General features: G+C 34.9%; 3 protein-coding genes across 6 annotated transcripts; 1 reads left to right on the forward strand and 2 right to left on the reverse strand.

Annotated features, from left to right (window-relative positions):
* Positions 1-1,349: 1,349 nt before the first annotated feature.
* LOC108736813 (uroporphyrinogen decarboxylase) lies at positions 1,350-3,295 on the forward strand. Of its 3 annotated transcripts, XM_018469397.2 has the most exons (7): positions 1,400-1,483; positions 1,631-1,664; positions 1,716-1,839; positions 1,895-2,073; positions 2,123-2,278; positions 2,331-2,630; positions 2,889-3,295. In XM_018469397.2, the coding sequence occupies exons 2-7, from the start codon at positions 1,650-1,652 to the stop codon at positions 3,207-3,209; spliced, it is 1,095 nt and encodes a 364-aa protein (XP_018324899.1). In that variant the 5' UTR covers positions 1,400-1,483; positions 1,631-1,649; the 3' UTR covers positions 3,210-3,295. The 3 variants fall into 3 exon arrangements, with proteins under 3 accessions (XP_018324900.1, XP_018324899.1, XP_018324898.1); XM_018469398.1 differs by lacking the exon at positions 1,631-1,664 and having other exon boundaries at positions 1,350-1,447; XM_018469396.2 differs by lacking the exon at positions 1,400-1,483 and having other exon boundaries at positions 1,529-1,664.
* A 31-nt stretch (positions 3,296-3,326) lies between these two features.
* Positions 3,327-5,342, reverse strand: LOC108736812 (putative GTP-binding protein 6). Its single transcript, XM_018469395.2, has 5 exons — positions 4,974-5,342; positions 4,077-4,917; positions 3,813-4,020; positions 3,646-3,745; positions 3,327-3,491 (listed from the first exon to the last, which is right to left on the reverse strand). The coding sequence occupies exons 1-5, from the start codon at positions 5,132-5,134 to the stop codon at positions 3,359-3,361; spliced, it is 1,443 nt and encodes a 480-aa protein (XP_018324897.1). The 5' UTR covers positions 5,135-5,342; the 3' UTR covers positions 3,327-3,358.
* A 3,271-nt stretch (positions 5,343-8,613) lies between these two features.
* LOC108736803 (serine protease Hayan) lies at positions 8,614-24,574 on the reverse strand. 2 transcript variants are annotated; one of them, XM_025979594.1, is made up of 11 exons: positions 24,172-24,574; positions 19,388-19,591; positions 16,507-16,686; positions 16,071-16,445; positions 15,131-15,307; positions 14,863-15,069; positions 14,506-14,615; positions 14,271-14,354; positions 11,695-11,804; positions 10,441-10,861; positions 8,614-8,919 (listed from the first exon to the last, which is right to left on the reverse strand). In XM_025979594.1, exons 1-11 carry the CDS (start codon positions 24,236-24,238, stop codon positions 8,746-8,748), a joined length of 2,109 nt encoding a protein of 702 aa, XP_025835379.1. In that variant the 5' UTR covers positions 24,239-24,574; the 3' UTR covers positions 8,614-8,745. The 2 variants fall into 2 exon arrangements, with proteins under 2 accessions (XP_025835379.1, XP_025835380.1); XM_025979595.1 differs by having other exon boundaries at positions 15,131-15,298; positions 24,172-24,568.
* Positions 24,575-24,780: the final 206 nt, after the last annotated feature.

Genomic DNA, 24,780 nt, shown 5'->3' on the forward strand with positions numbered 1-24,780 from the left:
ATGAATGTACCCGTTGCATTGCACAATCCGAAAGGCATCACATTGAACTGCCACAGACCGTATACAGTTGTAAAAGCAGTTTTCTCCTAATGCTGTCAGTACCCACTTTTCAAATCAAAAGTAGAGAACCATTTAGCTTCTGCTGGGCTGTCTAGTGTGCCGTCTATTGTGGGTAATGGGAAGCTGTCCTGCTGTCCTTACATCGTTCAGCTTCCCGTAGCCCAAGCAAAATCTCGTCCGTCTTTCTTACGTACCGGCACTACAGAGAACTTTGAAATGGTGCTACCACCCCTTGTTTATGCATATTATTTATAAGATTATTGACTCTTCTACGTGTTTGTTTACTAGGGCCTTGCTGTTCCAGTGCTGATGAGGTGGTATATAAAGGTGGTCCTACCGTCTTAATCTGAGAGGGTGAAGACTTGTTGAAAACGGCTAAAATGTTCTTCTAATAATTGCTTGACTTGGTGCTTATTGAGATGGTTACTTGACCATTTCGCCAGCTCTGTTGAAATTGCAGGAAATGTCCGTTTCGTCTCAGGTTCTTCTTCCTAGTCGCAGTGATGAATTTCAGCTATTGGTTCAAATACTTGCAACTCTGTGTCTTTGAACGTTTTGCTTGAAGTCATTCAAATTGACCATTCTAACAGGTATTGATGGTGCTCCACTTTTTACGAGCGTACGTCCTACTAATAACCAATAAACATTATTATTTACTGTCCACCGATGCGCGAAGTGCTAAGATTTAAGTCGATTCCATGCTCCTAAAGAAGACCTAATCCAATCTTAAATTTAAAAACTAGGTGGAAGGACGGGCGAGATACTAAAGAAGGCAAGAGAAACTAACACGGGAGGGACTTAGAGATAGAATGGGACTGCATTAAAAAGTTTAAGAAACCCTGCGTAACAAACGGCAGTGGGTCGGTGAAATGAACACCGGGGAGGTGAGGGTTAAAGTTGAAAAGTGTGACTTATTACCAGAAAATGCATAGTTGTGTCAGATAAGCACCCCTCTGACCCCTAGCTACTCAACATGTGCCTTGCCTTTTATTTATCTTTCTACTCAATTAAAAGAAAGTGTCTTTTACACGATCTCGTGATTAAGTGATCGTCTAGTTTTCTTCCATGTCGACACGCACCGTGTGGCATTAGGTTTAAATGTCCGACATCGTGAGATACTACCCTATTCCTATATCATTCAAAATTGTGGTTAACATCAGCGGTAAGTGGTAAACGCCACAAGTACGAAATGGCAGAGCCATCTAGTACATAAAAAAAAAGACACTGGTAACATTATACTTGTATTGCCTTCAAACCATCAAACCCATTCCACTATAATTCCGCTTGAACTTGAAATACCAAGCAAAACGCTCAGAAGCTAATGGGCTAAGCTAATTTAGCTAATGGGGCAGGAAAATCAGTAGTCATAAACGTGAACGTTGTGAGCGTGAGTGTGAAACGTACTCTTAATATCATACATAAGGTTAATGTTTTATCTATGGGTTATTTCCGTTGGTTTTTTTGAAAATTTAATTATGATTTGACTTTTATAGGTTACCTAGAAATTAATTAATTGTCATGTTTAATGAATATTTATGTTTATTATTGTTATCATTTAATTAGTTTTTAGTATCTTTTTATAAACCAATATGGCAAGTACTACGGTAATATTACATTATTTTATTAGAAAGCATTTTTAAGTGAATTTATTTCAGGAATTAATAGCATCAAGAAACTTTCCTACATTAAAAAACGATAGAATTTTAAAAGTAATTAGGGGTGAATTGCCTGATAAACTTCCAGTATGGATAATGCGTCAGGCTGGACGTTACCTTCCAGGTTAAAACAATTTTTATGAATTTATATATTTTTTTGTATTTGTTATTGTTTCTAGAATTTCAAGATTTTCGTAAGAAACATGACTTCTTTAAAATTTGTCAGTCCCCTTCATTAGCCTGTGAAGTAACTTTACTGCCTATAAGGCGGTATGATTTGGATGCAGCGATTATTTTCAGTGACATTCTTGTAATACCCCAAGCTCTGGGTATGGAAGTTAAAATGGAACCAGGACTTGTAAGATTAGATTTATATTAATTAAGACATTATATATTTGTGTTTTTAGGGTCCAGTTTTACCGCACCCTTTAACAGTAGACGGAATTCCTGATCTAAAGGTAGATGGAGCTATTCAGCGGTTAAAATATGTTGGAGAAGCTATTACATTAACTAGACATAAATTAGAAGGAAAAGTGCCTTTGTTTGGCTTTTCAGGAGCACCTGTAAGCCATAGATTTTCTTATCAATTGCTCGCTTTATGTGTAATTTTTTAAGTGGACATTAATGGGATACATGATTGAAGGAGGAGGCTCTAAAACACTTTCAAAAGCAAAGAAATGGTTATATGCCCATTCCAAAGAGTCTCATCAATTGTTGGAACTGTTAACTGATGTAATTATTGATTATCTTGTAATGCAAGGTGAAGCTGGAGCACAAATATTACAAGTTTTTGATTCAAGTGCTGAATATTTAAACAGAGGCTTATACAGAGAATTTGCACTCCCATATCTCAAAAGGATTAGAGAACAAGTTCGCTTAAAATTGGCAGATAAGAATTTAGAAAACATTCCAATGGTAAATGTTTGTTATAATGAATTTGATAATAGTTTTACTATACTATTCTCCTGTTAAAGTAAAATTTATCATTGTAATTTGATAATTTATTACTTACTGATAAACCAGCACAAGCTCATATGGTGTAAATAATTGTAAAGTTGACATAAATTGTTTAATTTGTTTACCACACTACTATAAAAGTACAATAATGTAGCGTTAAATAATTTTTAAACCCGAATATGAATTATTATTATTTGTAGTTTTTTTATCAATTAGGTGTTATTTGCAAAAGGGGCTGGATTTTCCTTACGAGACCAAGCTCAATTAGGATACGAAGTTTTAGGAATAGATTGGACAACAGACCCTGCAGAGGCAAGAGAAGCTGTTAGTTGTAACAAGAATATAGTGTTACAAGGTAATTTAGACCCTTGTGCCTTATATGCTCCACCAGCAGCATTGAAGAACTACACTAATACTATGATTAAACAATTTGGAACCAAAAATTATATTGTAAACTTGGGTCATGGAATTTATCCAGATGCCAATGTTGATAACGTTGAAGTATTTGTTAATGCTGTACATGAGTACCCAATTTAATTCTAAGTGAAAATTAGTGCTTATTTTGAGGTTTTAAAAATAAAGGACCAAAAAAAATACCTATGTTTAGTTTTGGATGATTTTCATGCAGTGGTTTCAATAAAATAAATTATAAGATTTAAAAATGATAAAAAATATTTTAATAAACCTTACCGATGATTACAAAATTGTTTTTGAAATTGATGATACTTAGCTTCAGATATTATGACAGTTGCGTTTTCATATTGACTATCGTCAGGATTTTCTTCTTCAGTCTTTACAGTAGCATTCTTATACAACCACCTGAAAATTTAGATTCTAATAAAATGTATACATAAACTGCTTTCTCCATAAATTTTTCGACTGCAATAGAGTAATCTTTAATAGTGAAAAACTTAAGATCAATTAAATTACAATTTATAAAATATAAGAAAATACCATAACGAATTCAATATACCTTATTTCCTCTCCTCCAAAAGGTATTTTAATTGTTAATAATCTTCTGTTAGACTCCTTTAAGACTGCGTCTTCTAATACTTTTAAAAGTTTGTCCAGTCCTTCCAACAAAATAAAAAAATAACAATTTTATTAGCATGAGCAAAAAAAAAACTTAAATATATACACCTTGTCCTGTTTTTGCAGAGACAGGAATTAAACCTGATTCGTTGTCTATTTCCTCAACAAGATCACATTTATTACCCACTGTAATAATTTTATTGAGCTTGTCTTTCCACAAGGATTTGCCGAGTAAATTTTCTAATGTTTGAAGCACATGATTTCTTTGATGTTTCCTCTTTTTACTGGAAATGTCCTCTACATGCAAAATAACAGTCTAAATTTAAAAAAAAATAAATAGAAAGAATCTAGGCAAAATTATCAAATAATTACAGCAAATAAGGCATCTTCCAAAGTAGCAATGAAACATTCAATTAGTGTTGTTGGTATATCAGAAATGAATCCTACTGTGTCAACATACAGCACTTCTAAAGTTGAGGGTAATAAACCAGCATGCATTGTGACGTCAAGAGTTGCAAACAGTTGATTTCTTGGTTGTAAATCCTTATCATTTGATAATGCTTTAATTAAGGAAGTTTTTCCACAGTTGGTATATCCAACAACAGCCACTGAAGGAAATTCTAAGCTTTTCCTCCTATTCCTAGTCATTTCATGCTGAGTTCTCAGCTTTTTGATTGCTGCTTTTAGTTTCTGTTCTCTGCTATGTAACATAAGTTTCCTTTTCTCTGGGTTACTACAAGCAATGTCCTTCTGTGTCAGACGATTTGTAATATATGGTATTTCTGCTAGTGCAACTTGTAATTTTGCATGTTTGCTGATTGCATGCAATCGAAGTATTTCTATAACTATTTTGTATCTATCAAATATTGGAACACCAAATTGACTTTCTAATTCCTCAATTTGCATAATCTTTAATGTACTCATGTTCATAAAGACTGCTGTAGCCTTGCTGCTTCTAATTGTATTTCTTAACTTCTCCAAGTTTCCACTACCAAATATCGTCTTTTTATCTAAACTTGTTAGCGGGACAACTACTTTGCCTTCTACTGTCCAAGGGTCCAATGTTCGAATTAAGGATTCAGCCTCTTCAAGCTGATCTTCTGGTGTGGTTAAGATTTGTTTCTTTGGGCCCCATTTTATATATGGATGTATTATATAACAATTATAAGCCTTTTCTACCCCAAAAAATCTACTAGATAGCTCTTGATATTCACTAAACACAAACAAATTGAAACATTAAGGGTGACAATCCAAAAATTAAGAACTTACCGGTCTTTATCATCTATTTCAGATGTACATAAAATATCGTTTGATTCAGGAAACTGTTTTTGCTGTTGTAATTTCGTGAAACTAAAAATAGTTCTCCATTTCAAATAACTACCAGATCCTCTCTTAAATCTCTGAGACTTGGAAAAAAGCGCCCTTAACATATTTCCTTAATTTTTTAAATTTGATCACAATCGCAAACTATCGGATACAATGATTAATAAATAAATTACCGAGGTACCATATTTTAAGATGTTGTTAATTTCGGGTATAGTATACTAGAAAAATTGCAAAAACAATGATGTAGTGGAAACCTATATGCTAAATTAAAATTAAATAAAATATAGGTTATTTTCAATTTTACTTGATAAACATTTCCATAGAACATATTCATAAATCTAAAAACTGTAGATCATAGATGTATGTCCTGTTCATAGACGTATAGTAATGGACGTGCCTTAGCGGTCAGAATTGTGGGGGGATCGAAAGAGGAGATCTCCCCCACCACTGTACCATAAAAAGTTCGTTGAGGTCTCACCCCCACAAAAAGTTATAGGGGTTCAAAGTTAATAAATATGCCAATTTTTATACATTTCTATGCATGTAAATATTTATATAGTCATTCTTAAACAATATTCAAAGGTAAAACAAATGGAAAAATACATAAAAATTTTGAGTAAGTTATATAAAACATTATTTAAATATCTTTATAATAGGGTAGGTTAGGTTAGGTTATCGGGTTTTGTTCAAGTGACCACCCTCTTTCGATCCCCCACCTCCACCCGCTTGAAAATATTTTTTTTATTGAATTTTATGTGAATTATAGTGTACGAAAATTGTCAAAATAATCAACTNAGTGTATAAAAATTGTCAAAATAATCAATTTTCAACCCCCATAACTTCTTAAGGGAGTGAGACCGCCGCAAATTTTTTATTGGGTTTTACTCAGGTGACCACCCTCTTTCGATCCCCCCTACCCTCTTCCGATCCCCCTACCCCCACCTCCATCTAACACCCATAACTTTTTATGGGGATGAGACCGCCACGAAATTTTTATGGTACAGTGGTGGGGGAGACCTCCTCTTTTGACTAGACATTTACCAAAAACGAATTGTTTTCTAAGATGTGTCTGAATGCCGGCGCAGATCGGCGAAAACTGTCCACGAAGATACTGAGGAGGCCTCCGAGCGGCTTCCAGTAGGAAACAATGCGCTGGGAATCAGTAGAATTGTTGCATAGAGCATTTTCGCCAGGGAAACTTGGGGGTCCTCTTTGAACGCACTTCGAAGGTGTGTCAGGACCAGCGGCAGGCGGTCGGGTCATAACGTCCCATCGTCATACATTAGAGAAACGTAGGATATATGTGTTCAACCATGCCGTTGGGTTGAGGATGATAGGTTGCAATGCGGATCCTTGTAACCCCGAGGCTATCTTTGAGAACAGGGCGGTTTCGAATTGAACTCCTTGGCCTGTAATCGTCAGCGGAGTACTGTGTAGGCTTATCTACTGGTCGATTAAGGTTTTGGAAACGGTATTTGGCTACTAATCTGGCAGCGGAATACCTTCATACCACCTGAAGAGCCTGTCCACTCTGATCAAGCAGTATTGGAACACTATGCAAAGAGGCAACTTGATGGGGTCGCGATGGAGATGCTCCAAGAGACTCTTCTAGACTCTTCACTGTACTGTAATTTCCTAGAGCCACTAGAGCTGAACGATTGTGCCTGTGGATTGTAGCACGCTGTCGTGATTGACAAGAGCGGGACAAGTGAATTATCTCCTTACGCAAGCTTAGCCGGTCAAATGTTGATGAGATAAGGTGAACGGTGTCTCTGACACTTGAGTAAGAAAAATTGTGACTGACTTTATTAGGCTTTGGAACAACGTAGAGCTAGTTTACCAATTGGCTTGAAGATGGGCGTACGATGCCTCAATCGAGCAGATGCTTGAACATTCCTTGATGAATCTTCTAGGCCGCTCGAAAACGATGGACCCTGAGGTACGTATCTGATGGTGAACTGGCAGATCAGTTAACTCGGCTGTTGAACGGTCCGCTAGGATGATGTCCACGTATTGTTGTATGAGGTCGCCGTACCGCTAGCTAGAGTAGATTTCGTTGATGATTGTGAAGTGGTGCAAGAGTGTTAAGGGTTGAAGTGGGACAAGCGTAACTGACTGTGCGTTGACAACTGTGAAGGCCCACTGAAGACGCAGGTTGAACTCAACGAGATGAGTGCCGACCGTCAAAGAATTAGCAGTTGTAAGCAGGATCTGACGTTGCAGTTTCAGAGTAACAATTGCCTTCGGTGGAACAGACATAACGGAGCTAGAGCTGACGAGGATTTTCTTATTTACCTATTTACCGATTTCTACTGCTTGAATCGGAGGTGACACTATAAGTTATCTGACCAAGGGAAGAAATAATGTTAGACAGTCTGCAGCACAGTTCGCTTCATGCCCCGTTGCTGCCGGATGGTTTGCTTCGAATCTGGCTCCTTGATGAGTGGTCTGGGCGATGGTTGTCTGTCTGTCTGCAGGACAAGAGCAGCTGAACCACGGAGAAACGTAGGACAATCAGATATACAATAGTTAAGGAATATACTGTGGGAGGTTGGACGGCCGTAGTGTTGACGACTGAGGTCCCATTGATATTCTGAATCTGATTGACAGCCGCGGCGGTTGGAAATGGGGCGATTTGAAGACCTGCTACATTTGTAATGACTAAGTCAATAATATTAGATATGTGTGGAAGTAGCTGGGACGATATTTTGTGTCTGGAAGATTGAGTAGGAATTAAGCAACTGTGACGGAAAAAAAAACTGAAGCGAAAATAACATCACTTTCTGCAGCTTTAAGCGAACTGGTAAAACGACCTAGTAACCACCCCAACAAGGATTAAATTAAGCATTAGAAGAGCTTATTGGCCGTTTTCGACATATCTTCACCCTCTCAGATCAAGATTGCGGTAGAACCAACTTAAGATAACTACCACAGCTTCGACATCGGTACAGCAAGACCCATTAAATAACCACATAGATTTTTTTTCTGGGCGACCTCATAGTTTCGTGCGCTGTGTAAGAATATATATACATAACGAGGGCGCGGAAGCTATTCCTTTCCCTGGTGTTGAGGGAAAGAAAAAAGGAAGTAAAACAACTAAACCCAACCCATCGCTAGACCATTCAATTAAAAATAATGCTTATACTGTAGGTGCACAAAATGGCGGACTTGAACCACACTAATCCCCCAGAGGGAGAGTAGACCTTAATAATCTAATAACCTAAACTAACCTTCTCATGCATGATTCTCATTAAATTTCTTTACTTATTTTGGAATGTCTTATTTTGCTCTGATAAATCTCACATGAGAGAGGGGTTAGTATTAATAAGAAAACTCCTCATGTAATTAACGGACGTTCCCATATATTGTCCAAATTTTCACATACAAGGTGAGTGAAAAATGTTTTTATTCTTAAAATGGGTTAAGGTAGGTTGTGACTAACACGTTCTTGTTTATGGTGCTTCCTTTAGTAGATACCTATAAGTAATTGGATTTTTATTAAATAGTTACCGAGATTATTCTTACTACGTAAGTATATTATAATTTATTATAACAGACAGTTTCCAAAATAGAAACATCCAAATACATTTGTTTTTTTTTTTTGTTTTCATTTTTTATTTGAAGTCGTAAGTTAACTGATACATCTGTATAATTTGTGTTATAAATAAAAAATAATAGGTACTATTGAAATACTCCCATTTTATTTTGCATTTTATTACTCCGGCCAAACTATTTGCTCTATCCATGGCACATAATAGGATACCCTTGTGTATACGGCGGGAGTGTTGGGAATTCCACAAGCTTTTCCAAATGATGTCACCCCGATTATGTAATACGGCTTGTTCAGTCCAAATTCTATTTTGCTTTGAAGGGGTCCACCCGAATCGCCCTATAAATATATGCTAATTAATAAAATTAAAAAATTATTTTCTGCTTTCGGAAAATCAAACACTTTCTAAAGAGGTCTGTAATTGTTACTTGAGCTAATTTGATTAACTTGTACACCGCATACTGATTAACTCTTTTTAACGAAGCAGAAATAAAAGCACAATACAACAAGAAAATTAAGTGTCTGTTTGTGTGTTCGAAAGTTCACCGTTTTCATGAAAAACGTAGTTACAAGTATAGGCAAATGTAATTCCAGCTCTGCAAGGAAATACGACAACGCAACGCCGTATTAAATAAGCTGGTACTTACATCATCCGTTTTAAATTTTATTTTGTATTTTTTTTACTCATGTATTGTTTATTTGTTAGATTAGATTAAGTGTAATTGAGAATGTTTATGTTTGCAACCAGTCTAGAGTACTTATTTGTTTCTGTAATGTTGTAAACTTGAATATTGTACGGTCATCGATTTCCCCAGCGAAGACTTCCTCACCAACAAAACATCTCAAATGCGGTACAAGGATTAAAAGAAACCGGCAATAATTTTTGATACACACTCGAAGTCTATCTTTTAGCAATATGAAACAATTTTTGGAGTGTACGCACGTATGTGTGTGTGTTTATCCGATATTGCAATTAACTTTTTCTAAAGGGAGGATGCGCCTATTAGCAAACTACCCACAAAAAGTAGGTAAAGCATCTTGGCAATAATAATAATAAAATTACAATTGTCTATCCAGGAGATATTATTGTACCTATTCATGTTTACGTAACCTTAATTTTACCGTTCTTTTGTGTTCTTAAATACTATTTTGACGTGCATCATAAATAGTGCTGCATCATCAGTGATGAACAAAAAAAAAACAAAAGCGTTCGATATGTGGCATTACAGGCGAATGATGAGGATACCGTGGATGGAGAAGGTTAGAAATGAAGAGGTATTAGAAAGAGTAAGAGAGAAGAGGACTCTATGGAAGTCAATAAGAAATAGGCGAGACAGGTTAGTAGGACACCTCCTAAGATATGAAGGTCCAGTCAGAGACATATTAGAGGCAGAAACGGAAGTTATGAGAGGTAGAGGTAGACCTAGATTAAAATAATTCGAAGTGATCTGCATTCTGGCGAAACTGTCAGACGCGGATCGCGACCACTTCGAATTATTATTATGCGTTTACTGCGCCATTTGTAGTATTTTCTAAGACCTAGGTTAGCTTCCTGTTCGTAAATAGTTAAGGGTATGGGTTGTTCTAATTCTAGCTAAATGCGAAGATTAGCTCAGGATAGGGAAGAGTGGAGGTGCGTGTCCAACCAGTCTTAGGACTGACGACCTTATGATGATGAGTGTAATAGTAAGCCACTATTTACGTTAGTGATTTTAAAATACAAAATAAAGTTTCATTTCTTCATCTACACCTTGTCGACATAAAAATTTGATATGTAACTTTACATTCTAAACATGATAAACATTAACAGACATGAATGGTTTTAAAAGTGTCCGATTTAGAACATTAATTAATAATTACCTGACACGTATCTTTTGACTCATTAATTCCACCAGCACAAACTTGAGTTTCGTCAACAATACCGTTTGGTAATTTTCTTTTACTAACCGATGCAAAAGCACTTCTACACTGTTCGTATGAGAAATAGTTTAAATCAACTTTTTGCAAAGCATCACTCGTTTCGCCATTAAACTGCGTTTTTCCCCATCCTGTTGCATACGGTTTTAATTTGGGTTCTTCACGTGAAGTATACAAACACGCAGGTTTAACATATTCTGTAAAATCGGCGTTTTTATTCAATTTTAAAAGGGCAATGTCGTTATACTGAACAGGTGGACGGTAATCTGGATGTGTGAATACTTGAGTGATCACAAAATCTTGAAGGTTGTTCGTTATTATCTTTAAATTCAGAAGTCCCATTCTTGCGAATTTCACTTGACCCCTGAAACGAATTTGACATACTTACATACAGATCTATGTAGTTGTTAAAAACATTATTAAAAATTGATTAGTAATCGTAAATGTAAACTTTGTTATTGCATACAGTAATTATCAGGACCGCCTTTAGCCTATTGGAGGCTACTGGGATAACGGGACCCCTAATATGGCTTTAATAGAAGACTATTTTGTTAAAACAGCCAATAAGCTGAATTTTAATTATTTCAACAAATTACTGCAACAAGAACAGGTTAGAAGCCTTCGGAGTGTGGTGTTATAGCGAATGATGAGGATAACGTGGGTAGAAAAGGTTAGAAATGAAGAGGTATTAGAAAGAGTAAGAGAGAAGAGGACTCTATGGAAGTCAATAAAAAATAGGCAAGATAGGTTGGTAGGACACCTTTTCAGACATGAAAGTCTAGTCAGAGACATATTAGAGGCAGAAACGGAAGTTATGAGAGGTAGAGGTAGACCTAGATTAGATTACTGTTAGCAAATAGTTAAGGATGTAGTTTCAGGGAAATGCGAAGTTTAGCTCGGGATATGAAAGAGTGGAAGTACGTGTCCAACTAGTCTTAGGACTGACGACCTTATGATGATGATTAAGCAAATGCTGGGATAATAATAATATTCCGTAGATAATCCCACGATTTCTAAAAGGAGGTTGAAGAGGGCTTTCCGCCCTTCCCTCCGGCGTAATCCGGAGAAACTGCTCTCCTACCACCATTAGTAACTGGGTGAGAATGAAACACCTACATGTTTCTTCTTTTCGGACAGGTAAATAGAAAACAGATTAAAGCTATTGCTGACTTCTTAATTTTAGGCAATGATACTTACAGTTCTTGCGTAAACGTGCAGTGTGCTGCGGTCAAAATAAAATTTGGACTTATTAAAGATCCCCCACAAAGCCATTGAACATCATTTATCGACCCAAAACCGAGTGCAGCCTGAAATAGATTAGTGTTGAATATCTACTATTTCACTTGGAGTAAGGTGTGACGTAGCTTTCTGCTCGCACCACTCATTCATTTCGTAGATTATATTACAACTGGAACCGAACAATTTTCGTATATTTTTTTACTCAAACTCCTTCAGGATTTTAAAATCTAAATACGCTGACGCTGTATACAATTACAATTCTTAGACATGCACATAACATATGACATCTAAATGATGGAGATAGACGTGTATATGTCTGCACCGTTGAGTAGGCATCTTTTCCAGGCTCCTGCCAACAATATGGGAGTATTAAGTATATGGGGTCAAGGGGGTCTTATGCCGTTGTAGATTTTAAGTTCCTTGTGCCGAGGTATTATAACGATATAACCCAATTCGCCTCTAGTTCCGAAAAAATAATAATGTAAAATTACAAGTATATATCTCCCATAACACAAAACGTCTTAAGTTCTGTAATCGTAGGTAGGAAGTGTAACAAACGTCTCAGACAGCATGTTAATTTCCTCCCCTGACGAGTACGCTATTTTTCGCCACCCCTCGGCCAGGAGGTGAAATTTTTCTTTGATGAGTATCTTAGCAGTCATGTTCATTGAGACAAAAATTGCAAGGGTACTTGATTTGGACAAACTAATTTCGTAATTATGTGAACTTGAATTCGTGGGTTTTGGTCCACTCGGACTCATCTGCAGCTACTCTCTTAGATGGCATGATGAATAATTAAAAATCATATCAATTACAGGTCGGACGAACGAAGCTGGCGAGCGGTCGAGCAGCTACTTGCCCATTTACGTATGGCATATTTAGGTAAATCACTTTTACGATTTATAATAGATACTTTTATGAATGTATAATCCAAAAATGGGTACGCCAAAATTAAATCATAGTAGAAATAGTTACAAAAAATATAATTTGTTTATTGACTTGTAATAACTTATTAGTTATTAAAATTGAATTCTTTAAATGATGTTGATATAGTAGCTTTCAGAAAGCTTGACATGGTTATTTATAATTAATATACATTCTGTAAAGTTAATGATTTAATACCGAACATGATATGATGCTATATTGAAACTGATGTTTCAAATACACAGTGATTGATATAAATCGTTCGTTAGAAGTTTATAGACAAGAAAAAGATGTATCCCTTTAAAACTTGCGATTAGTATAGATAGGTATTGTACAATTTAAATGGATCTGTTTTAAGAAAATATTTCCCAAACAGTAGCATTTTCCATTCTGCTTAAAGTGTTCCAATACATCGTTATTTTAAATAGAATGAAACAATTCCAGTAATGTTTTGGTTTCCGAGATAATCCACTTTTTATTGATGGACCTTTGTTTTTTAATCTCCGGATGGACCACACAAGTCAAACAAATATAAAAGTTATTTTATTACTAAGGGTTATGTACACACAGTTACTTCCAGACATAATCACCTCAACATTTGTTATACCTGTGGTCTGTGGATAAGCGCTCCAATGTTTTTTTTGCAAGATGTTACCGCCAATGAATGACCTTGAAATTCTTCGTTGGCTTGGTAGTGGGAAAGGCAGGGAAAAGATGGATCTCATTGGGGTGGTCAAAATAAGAGGCGTGCTGACATCTGAAATTGAAGAAGTAGGTGGGTGACCACCGTTTCCAAACTAATTAAGGGGTTCAGTACAACGTTAAGACTCAAGTAAATTAATTTACGGCAACATTTTATGAAGAGGAAGCTTCTCCACATGGTCCAAAAATATCTTAACTGTCAAGGTGATTATGTCAAAAAGTAACCATAAGTGGGCAAATTTCGACGTTAGTATAGGACAACTCGGTAATTATAAGAAATACAAAAAAATTAATGGTGGCTTTTAGATCTCTTTTTTGAGACAAATTTATTGGTGTCTTCAAAAGCTTGCTATCGTCTTTTGTTTTCGAGTTATAAAGAAAAGTTGAAAATTTCGAGTTTTGGTTACACGTCCATATCTTGGTTGTTTGTAGCATTAGAAAAAAACAACTTTTACGTTCTTCAGGCACAAGAGATCGAGAAGCCGCCATTAATTTATTTGTATCTCTTATAGTTACCGAGTTGTATTATACAAACTTCGACATTTGCCCACCATGTACATGACCTGCCGAAGATAATAAACAGTTCTTATATTCACTTGACTTTTATTTATGACTTGTCGAAGGCAGAATGAAATAGTCCTCGTATAATATTTTTATCAACTTTATAAAAGTTAATTAATTCTAATAAAGGATGCAGAAATATGAAGGCAATTCAGTCATGCCATTTGAAATAACAAAGTCATTGCCCGTTTCGTAAGAATTAGAAAATACTTTTATTAAGTAAATCCTTTTGACTTGTAGAAAAAAGTTTTGAATTCTTCCCTATAAACTAATGTTCTATTTAGATCAATCGCTATGTATATATAATAATTAATTGCATGCTATAGTAAAATAAAAATTTACTTTACCATGTGAGGAAATTCCTTTTCTATAGTTTTGACTCCTCCAATAACAAACTTGTGAAATTTAAATTTGGTAAAATTGGTATTGCCCTTAAATAATATTTAACGTTAATGAAAAATAAAAACAAATTAGGTTTAGAAACTTTTTTTACCAAATTCGAAACTAAGTAAATGATGTAATTTAGATACTATAGGATAAAATTCTTGAATATATTTTGAACTAATTTTATTTATACATTACCATTTGCGGGAATTCCTTCTCTGCTGCTGGAGATCCATTTACAAGAGGGGGTCTGTTAACTATTTTCGATTCTGTGAATCTTTCTACTTCTTCATTGTATTCAATACATTCTACAGGTAAATGTAGTATTCAAACGTTTTAATTAAAAATTAAAGAAAGTATTAAATAAAAAAGTTCCATCGTTTCAGTATTTCGTGTGCAATGTTTTCCAATTTTATTGTAAAAAATTTCAAATTATATATCAGTAACATATACTTACAAACTTGCAAACTTCATTTAACTCTATGTTGTATAACAATTTATTTTGTAGACTTTCGTCAAATTCCTAATGAAAGTCATCTCAAATCATTAACTTACTTTGTTGACTAACGGTATTTTTCGCAAAACGATCTTCAAATTCAAATGGATTCGTAAGATTACTTTTGCAACAGATTAACGTTTCGGTTCCGTCACGACCACATACATCAGGTACTTTACCCCCAAGGATTACCTCCAGAGCAGCAGTACATTGAAACGTATAGAGACACACCCCATTTTCTCCCGTACTCAACTTACAAGGATCGTCTGAAAGTCATTTAAAATCCTGTTTTCATCCAATTCATTTTTGTATTACATTATTTATTACTTTCGCGTAAATTAGACGAATTGGGTGAGTCAGTTGTTTCTCTTGGTACAACAGATGGAAAACTCGGTTGGGTTGTCGCGGAAGTGCTTGTGGTTCTAACGGTTGAAGGTGTTTGTAGAGTGGGTGAAACTATTTCGGTAGTTGTCGATGGAGGCGATTCGGTTGTTGCTGTAGTACCTGAAGTGTAGTAGCATTTGAAAAGGAAAAACACAATTTTCCGAAACTGTATCAGGCTCGGAATAAGAATCCAACGATTCAATTTTTCTTAAATAATTTCGGAACATAGCAAATGAAGTCTGTCTAATAACTACGCGAACTGTGCTGCTATTTTTGCTTTTCTTAGCATATCGAACAATAATGCGACATAATGTTTTTAGTGAAATTTGGGAGAATCCCTCAGGAGATAGATGAAATGGAAATAATTCATTAAAGTCCCATTTAGGTGGAATAAGTGCTTCAGTAAGGATGATACAAATTTAGGTCTGTCTTGGACTTATATTGATGAAAACATTGAGTGTGTAGTCTCTTAGGATTTTCGATCATTGATTCACATTCCAGACTATCGTTGACGAGTTATACTTGGGAAACACGATTCTATCAGAACGTTTAGAATTAAGAACATTGTGTCTTCTCAAAATTGCTGACATCCAAGCAAATTCTGGGATGGATCGAATGCTGATGATGGCCGAATGTGCAGGGACAGTATTGAGGGATATGGAGATGATATAAAGTGAAGAAATGAAACAGCTGAAGAGTCTGAGTTGTGAGGACCTCTAGGAATGTTTTCAATAATGGAAACGAAGACGAGACAAGTACATTACAATAACTGACGAGTATTTTGAATGCACAACATAATGCACTATAAATTTCTTAAATAAAGCACGTACAATCTCAGTTCGCGTATTTGTTAGACGGACCACTTATTATTAAACAATCTTACACAATTCGGGAGCTGTGTAAGGGTTTATTTCTGTGAGTGGTGTAGGAGGCCCAATGTATGGGGTATTTCTACAGCAAATCATCTCTGATTTGCTCGTGCCACAGTAGACAGAAGGGAACCATTGATTCTCTCTAGAACAACTGGAAGGTAACAAACAATTTCCAACTTCCCCATTCGGAAAAACACATGGTCGACCCAAAAGATTAACTTCGGTGGATGGAATGGTATCAGTTTCACAGCAAACATACACTTCTGTTCCAGTACGTCCACAAACTACTGGATGAACTCCTTGTGTGAATAACAAAGCAGCTTTTGGGCATTGAGCAAGTGCGCGGCATTCTCCACGATTTCCGTCAGGTAATCTGCATGAGTCGTCTGCAAACGTTGGAAAAGTTGGAGAGTTTTTGTTTCGGATTACAGCTAACATGGAACTTACGTCGTTGAGGGGGATGTCTTTGAGGGTGGACGATAGGTTTCATATTAGGGCCTGGTCTTTTCTCTTCACAAACAATCGCCGATGTTCCTGGGGCTACTGGTCGCGGATTTAATGAGCAGCTATAAACTTCAACTTGTTGACCATTCATAGTGGGATAATGACGGCTTTGACGACGGACTCCTAAGTGATTGTTTATGTGTTATAGAGTAATTGTCTGTTAAAATAATTGTTGGAGTATACGTAATCCTAAAATGTAGCATTGTGCTACAGATAGCGTTTACTGCGCCATTTGTAGTATTTTCTAAAACGCACTGTTAAGACAGCAGGTAACAGTTGGTCCGTGTTCTGTTGGAGCTGCCTGCGACGCGCTGATGAGATCCAAAAAGATTGAAATCGCGATCCGCAGTTTCGACAGAATACAGACCACTTCGAATTATTTTATTCGATTAAGCTAAAGTGCCTATCACGTTGAGGTTGGCTACGCCGGGATTCGTTTTCAACAAGTAGATATCCACACAAGTGGACCTTGTTGGAGCATACGTAATCCTAAAATGTAGCATCGTGCTACAGATGGCGTTTACTGAGCCATTTGTAGTATTTTCTAATTGTCTGTTATTTTGATATTCTTCCGTTGAAATAAATTCGTGTGCATAATGTCATGGTATTAGAAGGTTTTCCAGTAGCATTTTTATAATAATTATATAAAATTCCGTTAAGGTAAACTTCAAGGAAAATATTAAAAACATTGAGCTATAGAAAAATAAATTCTTGGCCTGCATTTTGCTGTACCTGCTGTCAGAAGTGGATAGGGATTTCGAATCTATTGATTGTCAGCAGCATATCAGTAATGCACGTTATCGATAGCCACTTCACATAGAAAACCACCTACCGCAACTATTGCTGGTTAAAAGCGAGATTAATAATTAACCATGGATAGCGTAAAATACCTTCTAGTCATTAATTAATGAACCCATAATTACCTTATCTGCGGATGACGCCTGTTGTGCTGCCTGTGGTTATTTATTGAGCTATAGTAGTTTTTAACATAAAACGTGCATAAGTTAAGGAGGCGTTTGAAGCACTACATGTCGTAGTTTTGAGAAATATGTGATGACGTGTTCATTAATTGTTTACTTTGTGAAATAATGTGTGGAATATTACAAAAATATTAAATCGCAGTATCTTTATTGCATATACTATAAGTCATTGATTCATGCAATTTGTATGTTAATAAATGCAGTTCAAAGATACTTGGAAAGAAAGATGAAGGTTTGCATAATGTTGGTAGATTTAATAGCGACGTATGACACATTAGATAGAAAAGAAATACAGAAAATGTTAATAGAAAATAAAATAGAAAAAGGACAAGTAGAAAGAATAATGGAAATTCATAGGGAAACGTCAGGAGTACCGAGGATAAAAGAGAATTGAATAGAATTTGGATGGACAAGGATGTAAAATAAGTGCTCAGATATTTAATATGTACTTAAGTGATTTAAAAGGGACAACGGGAATAGTAAAATAAGGAGGAATTGTCATAGGAAGAAAAAAAGATATTGACCATAACTTATGCAGACAAATTGCGAAATTATGAGGGAAATGGCAAAAGTACTAGAAAGGTACTTAGAAAAAAAGGGTTTAAAGCTGAATAAAAAACAATAATAATGGAATTTGATGAGACAAGGGGTAGAAGAAAAATAAAGAGAAGTTAGGGGCATATTTTAGAACGGAAGAAAATTGGAAAAATGTAATTATTTAGGGTACATGTTAGGGGAAAATAATAAGGATGAGATACATATAGAGAATGAATGTACAAAGGCAATGGCAATTTTAGGGAGAATGTTAAAATAATTGGGAAATAAGGATGTTGTTATTTAATTTAGCTATAAGAAGCATTATGTTTTATGGGGTTATAATATGGTGGCGGAAAAAATATGAGCAGATAGAAAGAATTTAAAAATGATATATGAAATTTGTATAATCGTTAGATAGAAGCACACCAGAAGATATAATAAGGAGAGAAACGAAATATGGAGAAATGGTAGAAGAAGCGCGAAGAAGAGTGATCAAATATGAGAAAAAGCTGGAAGAATTAAAAGACGACGGTATAAGAAAAGAGATATGAAGAGGAAAAGATTTGAAAATAGGTATGAGAAGCAGATATGATGAAGAAAGGGATAAATCTATAGAGGAAATGAGAATCAGCAAGGAACAACTAATTGAATGGAAAAATAAGAGATTGAATGTAAGTATTATGATAGATAGAAGTAGAAAAATGAAAACGGGAGAGGATCTAAGAAAAATTCAATGTTCAAAATATCCAGAAGGGATGACGGAATGGATGTGGGAAGATTGCCAAATGACACAATACCTGAATACATAATTAATACAAAGGATATAGAGAAAACAGCAAGATTTAGAATGGGGAATGAATGTAATGTAAATAAATACTAAATACCTTGAGGCATGTATTGGAAGAAGGTATGGAGAAGAAATTGAAAATGAATTTTTCGATTAATATATTCTATAGGCTCTTGAATGTGGTTGTTTAGTTTCCGTATACATATAAAATCGTTATGGAATCTAGTGCTAGGCTCTACCGAACATAAGAACAGTAAATAGCAAACCTTTTAAAACAAAAAATAAGCAATGTGGTGAAATGATCTTTAGAAGAACGAAAGCACAAATATATGCAGATATGGAGATCCCCGGTTGCAGTTTTAATCCCTCCCGTTTATGAAAACATATATTTGTCATATAATTAACAACACAGATGTAAAAAGAAAGTTTGCAAGCTTATTGAAAACACATAATGCCAAAAACAAACATTTGCGAATGGTTTGATGGAATGATTGACGTATATATTTTTATTTGAACTTACTTTGGTGGCTGATTCCTGAGGAAGTTGCTTGTGATGGTGTTTTGATTACCAGCTGATTGCGTTCGCAGCATGTCAGAGCCTCGGTACCTTCAAAGCCACACAGTTCTGGGGCACCACCTTGCTGTATAAATTTTATTGCACTTTGACATCGATGCACAAAAATGCATTCACCCTTTTCACCAGATGATGTTTCACAAATGTCACCTTTAGAAAGAAAAAGGAAGCTTATTGCAAAATTTTAACGTAATTTTTGTCTATCCCCGCGCTAAATGTGGAGTCAAAATTAACGGACATTTGATGAACACGTGTTAAGAATAAAAAATAAAGCAAAATGTAGTACATAAGGTTTCTACTATCACTGAAGGCGAAATTCTTAATTAAACTTAAATTAAAAATTCGTATTACCTTTAGTAAAAGAAATTTGGTAATGGTCTAGATGGGTGGGGGGATTGAAGGAGGAGGTCTCCTCCATCACTACATAACCCTCATAAAAAGTTATGGAGGTTAGATGACGGCCCCCCCATCCCATTCGGGGGTGGTGGTGGGGGGATCGAAAGAGGGAGGTCACTTGAACAAAACCGGATAATCTAACCTAACCTAACGTAACCTAACCTAACCTATTGATAAAGATATTTAAATAATGCTTTATATAACTTTAGTAATATTTTTATGTATTTTTGATTAGTTTTACCTTTGAGTATTATTTAAGAATGACTGTATAAATATTTACATACCTAGAAATGTATAAAAATTGGCATATTTATTAACCTTGAACCCCCATAACTTATTATGGGGGTGAGACCGTCACGCACTTTTTATGGTACAGTGCTGCGGGAGACCTCCTCTTTCGATCCCCCCCACCCCCACCTCCTTCATTTAGACCTTTATCAGAAATTTGAGAGCATGAGGATAATTAACGTGGTTCTAAAATACAGCAAAGTAACATGATACAGAGTGTAACAGAAATTAGTGCTGAGCTTGTAAGAGGTGATAGAGCTACTTTTATAGTTAGAACATTTAAATTAAGTAAATGTTCGCATGTCCGAATATTTACCGTTTTCAAGAAAAGTGTGCATAAAAGTGCAAGTGAATTCAATTTCGGTCCTGGTTCATAATACGGCCCTCAACGCTGCATTTAATTACAAGGATCAGTGTAGTACTTGTTTTGTATTTTTTTGGCTCATGTATTGCTTATTTGTTAGATTAGATTAAGTCTAATTCAGTGTTTTCGTGTTAACAACCAACCTCTAGTAGCTGTTTATTCCTTTAACCTTCAAACCTTGTGCAGCTACATAAACTAATTCAGCAATACACCATCAATTATTAATGTATTAAAAAAAGAGAAGGAGTGGCTGATTTTCGGTATCTATGAAATTAGACAAGTCAGGATGGAAAGAGTAATAGGGATACAAACCAGGGGATAGCACAGGATCGAGTCGCCTCTAATAAAAAGAAGGTTGTTAAAGGCGTATGTTTGGAGCACGACGCTGTACGAGTGCGAAATATAGACGGTGAGTGTGGCGGAGAAGAAAAGGTTGGACGCATTCGAAATGTGGTGTTCCATGCGAATGATGGGAATACTGTGGATAGAGAAGGTTAGAAATGAAGAGATATTAAAAAAATAGGAGAACAGAGGACTCTATGGAAGTCAATAAGAAATTGGCTAGATAAGTTAGTAGGACACCTTCTCAGACATAAAGTCTAGTCAGAGACATATTAGAGGCAGAAACAGGAGTTAAGAGGAGTAGAGGTAGACTTAGATAGATTACTGTTCGCAAATAGTTAAGGATGTTCGTTGTTCTAGTTTTGAGGAAATGCGAAGATTAGTTCAGGATAGGAAAGAGTGGAGGTGCCTGTCCAACCAGTCTTACGACTGTCGACTTTATGAAGGCGATGAAATTTTTGGCCATTTGCTTAGAAAAAAAATGTTACAACTCAGAATATTTTGGAATTTTCCATCAGATGCCTAGTAAGTCCAATAAATATTAGCTTTATGGGTTTATTTTTAAACATGCGGTTACACATATTTGGGTATGTAAATTAAAAACAATTGGAATTACAAGTTATATTTATAGAGAAAGATGCTAATGCTTTAAATAAATTAAAAACAACTTGAAAGAAGAAGGCATCATTACCGATTCATAACTATTCATACATTATTTTTCCGTTTTATGATTTCAACGACTTTTATGTCCTTCCAAACAGAGCCACCTGATTTCCGTTTAATTTATATCTGAATGTTCCTGAACGTTGAATTCCCAAAGTTTATGTTATATTTCTTAACAGTAGCAGTTATTATTTATTTAAAAATTTTATATCTACTTATTTTGGCGTTCATACTTTTAAAAATTCCTGTAATAGCTGTTCTCTTTTTAATAAAACGATTTTAACTCTATTCATTAGTAAATGAAAATTCAGCAAGACAACCTTAGTGTGCATTATTTGCATAAAAATTAATAATAACAATATAATGCACGCCGGAGTATGTAATTGGTTATTTTGCGCAAAAGTTTCTAACTATATTGCATATTACCAGCACGTATATATTATTTTAAATAATCGTTTTCGTATTTATTTATTTCTGGCAATCAATATGCAATTTATTATTAGATGTCATTAATATGAAAGTTTTATTAATCATTAATAATACATTTAAATTAAAATGATGTTTCCGAAAGGAGTTAGTGTATTCTAAAATAGTGTACTTACTTAATTTCAGAAAACAGTCTTTTAATTTAAAATTATAGTTTATTCTTTTCCCAACATTAATTTCAGGTTATCTGTAGTGGTAAAAATTAATTCATTTTAATGTTCATGTCGGTCGGTCACTTTCGCGAATCTCTCATCCTCATAAGGTCGCCTTTCTTAAAACTGGTTGAACACACACCTCCGATCCTTCCTATCTGAGCTAATCTTCGCTTTTTCCTGAAACTAGAACAACCCATATCCTTAACTATTTGCGAACAGTAATCTTAATCTGGGTCTACCTTTACCCCTCCTAACTTCCTATTCTGCCCCTAATATGTCTCTGACTAGACCTTTATGCGAATCTCTACCACATCTTTAATAAGGTTCCGACCTTTTTCCAGATTTAATGGAATCAGTTATGGATGGTCCTAATTTTAGGGGTAAAACCAGTAGGGATTGCTTAGGATTTTAGGATTCTATACTAAGTACCTGATCTGACACACCAGGCACCAACCACGGAGATTGGGAGATCGCGTGTTAGGTTCGGAAACGTATCGGCCCCTGTTTGGTCACCCGCAAATTTATCCGCATGATGACAATGAATTTATTATTTTAATGTTATTGTGCCGTGTGTTTACTTCCAACTTACAATTAGTAAAAGATACATTGTTAAACTGAAAAACCTACTTTAATAAAGCCACATACCAAGGGGCGGAACGTTGGGTGTTTGCGTTAATAAATAAATAATACCTTACTACCTTTACTTCTTCTTTTAGTTTTATTTTTATAAGTTTGGAGAAGATATGTTCACCATTGAGCTAGTGAAGAGAAATTGGCTTGGGCCTTGCAGCTTTGGTCTTGTGAAAAGACCAATACTGGTTTTAATTAGCAAGACCAAGACAGAACGGACAAGACCAAGGCTAAAACTAAGACCTAATGAACAAGTCCAAGACTTAATATAAGACCGAACGAATAAGACCAAGATCGAAAATGCACGACCAAAACCAAATACATCAGGCTAAACGAAAAATTATCACTTTCGGCGGATTTAGGACTTAAACTATTGAAAGGAACTTTAATATATTCCTTTCTAGGAACAAAACATTTTTAGTATTTTAAATTTTCATTTTGCTTTACACAGATTTTAAAGATTTTAACAATAAAAAAGGGACCTACAAGAACGTCCTATATTTTCTTTAGAAGTCATGACCTAACGAAGACCAAGATCGAATATGCAAGACCAACTACACTAGACCAAATGAATAATAATTATTAATAATTATTTTTTCCTCTAGCTTTAGTTTTGTTCTTATTTGCAAACAAAACCGTTTTTTTTCGACTTAATGAATTATGAATTTTGTAGAATATTTCAGTTATCACGCATTCACTGAAAAAAACGATATTTCTTTGAATTTTTAGTTCTATACGACTATATTTTTTATTTCCTGTTAACATTTTTGGGGACTTCTTACCTCTTCTGATTGTACTATTAAATCGTATTTTTTATATTACAAGTTCAATTGTCCCTAACTTAAACACAATGTCTAAATCATTTTAAAGTACAAAAGAAAAGATAAATCATTTACTTTCATACTTAATGATAATTGCTCTTTATCGGCAAATACTATTAATAGTACCAATTAATGTATGCGTTAAGACACAATTTCTAGATCATTAAAAGTTTTTCTAAATAATATCATATAGCTATAGACACGTTCTTGACGAAAACAGTCGACACATATCCTTGATTTTTCTTTAAGTGACGATTTTAATTGGATTAAGATACATTTGGAAACTTTACATTAATGTTAACACTGATATGACAAAGGTACCTACTTGTAGAAATTGAATGGTGACTTGCCTGGGTAATAAACAAAATTTGATTCATTCTTTATCATAAGTCTGAAATTTTAAGTCTAACCATTGCGCATAAATATGCAATTTGTCACTGTTATTACTAATTTTAGATAATTCTTTAAATTGCGTCCAAAAACAAGGTTATCGTAATACTAACTAGTGTAGTAGCAGACAGCATAAATAATTACGATGAAAACAAATTTCATGCAAAAAAACAAGAAGAGACAGACAGTTCTTACCTAAATCGCCGCTAATTTGAACCACTTGAAAGATGAAAAACAAAAAAAACACATTGAAGTTAATCATATTATAATGTCGGTGCTTTACAACAGACACAACAGAATCAGTTACAGAACTAATGGTATACTGGAAATTATACGTATGTGGTCACTAATAAACAAAATATATGATAACATCTCACTTATTGATGCCACTAAACTGACATAATTTATTTATTTTTTAATATTAATATAATTCGAGATCACTGGCGTGTAAACTTGTTGCGAAAAGTGCAAAATGTTTTTACAATGACCTTCATGCTTTGGTGTTCGGGTTTGAACTGTGAGTGAATATTAAATTATCTTCTCTTGTATTAATTAGTAACCGAGAAACAAGTTCTTGGGAATCACCGTTACGGAGGTTACGGAATTATTTCTTATTCGTAAAACAAGTGAGCCGGTAAACAACAGTTAAGGGCATGACTGTGGACAATAATTTATATGGAATAATTAATTAATTGCTATTTACTTACTTGTTTATTTGAATTGCTTTTAATTTTTATGTGTTTAAAAATCTAGGAATGTTTCAGTTATTTTATATATACTTAAGTCAACAGAGATATCGGCAAA

Source organism: Agrilus planipennis, unplaced genomic scaffold (assembly GCF_000699045.2).
Source record: "Agrilus planipennis isolate EAB-ADULT unplaced genomic scaffold, Apla_2.0 scaffold142, whole genome shotgun sequence".
In the NCBI taxonomy this organism is placed as follows: Eukaryota; Metazoa; Arthropoda; class Insecta; order Coleoptera; family Buprestidae; genus Agrilus; species Agrilus planipennis.

Coding starts and splice junctions, on each gene's coding strand:
- LOC108736813 (XM_018469397.2), top strand. Junction 1,840..1,894: donor GGCTGGACGTTACCTTCCAG/GTTAAAACAATT, acceptor TATTGTTTCTAG/AATTTCAAGATTTTCGTAAG. Junction 2,631..2,888: donor ATTTAGAAAACATTCCAATG/GTAAATGTTTGT, acceptor TTTATCAATTAG/GTGTTATTTGCAAAAGGGGC.
- LOC108736812 (XM_018469395.2), bottom strand. CDS start 5,134: ATGTTAAGGGCGCTTTTTTCCAAGTCTCAGAGATTTAAGAGAGGATCT. Junction 4,918..4,973: donor GAAATAGATGATAAAGACCG/GTAAGTTCTTAA, acceptor GTTTGTGTTTAG/TGAATATCAAGAGCTATCTA. Junction 3,746..3,812: donor CTCTGCAAAAACAGGACAAG/GTGTATATATTT, acceptor TTTTGTTGGAAG/GACTGGACAAACTTTTAAAA.
- LOC108736803 (XM_025979594.1), bottom strand. CDS start 24,238: ATGATTAACTTCAATGTGTTTTTTTTGTTTTTCATCTTTCAAGTGGTT. Junction 19,592..24,171: donor TCAAATTAGCGGCGATTTAG/GTAAGAACTGTC, acceptor TTCTTTCTAAAG/GTGACATTTGTGAAACATCA. Junction 16,687..19,387: donor CTCAGGAATCAGCCACCAAA/GTAAGTTCAAAT, acceptor ACAATCACTTAG/GAGTCCGTCGTCAAAGCCGT.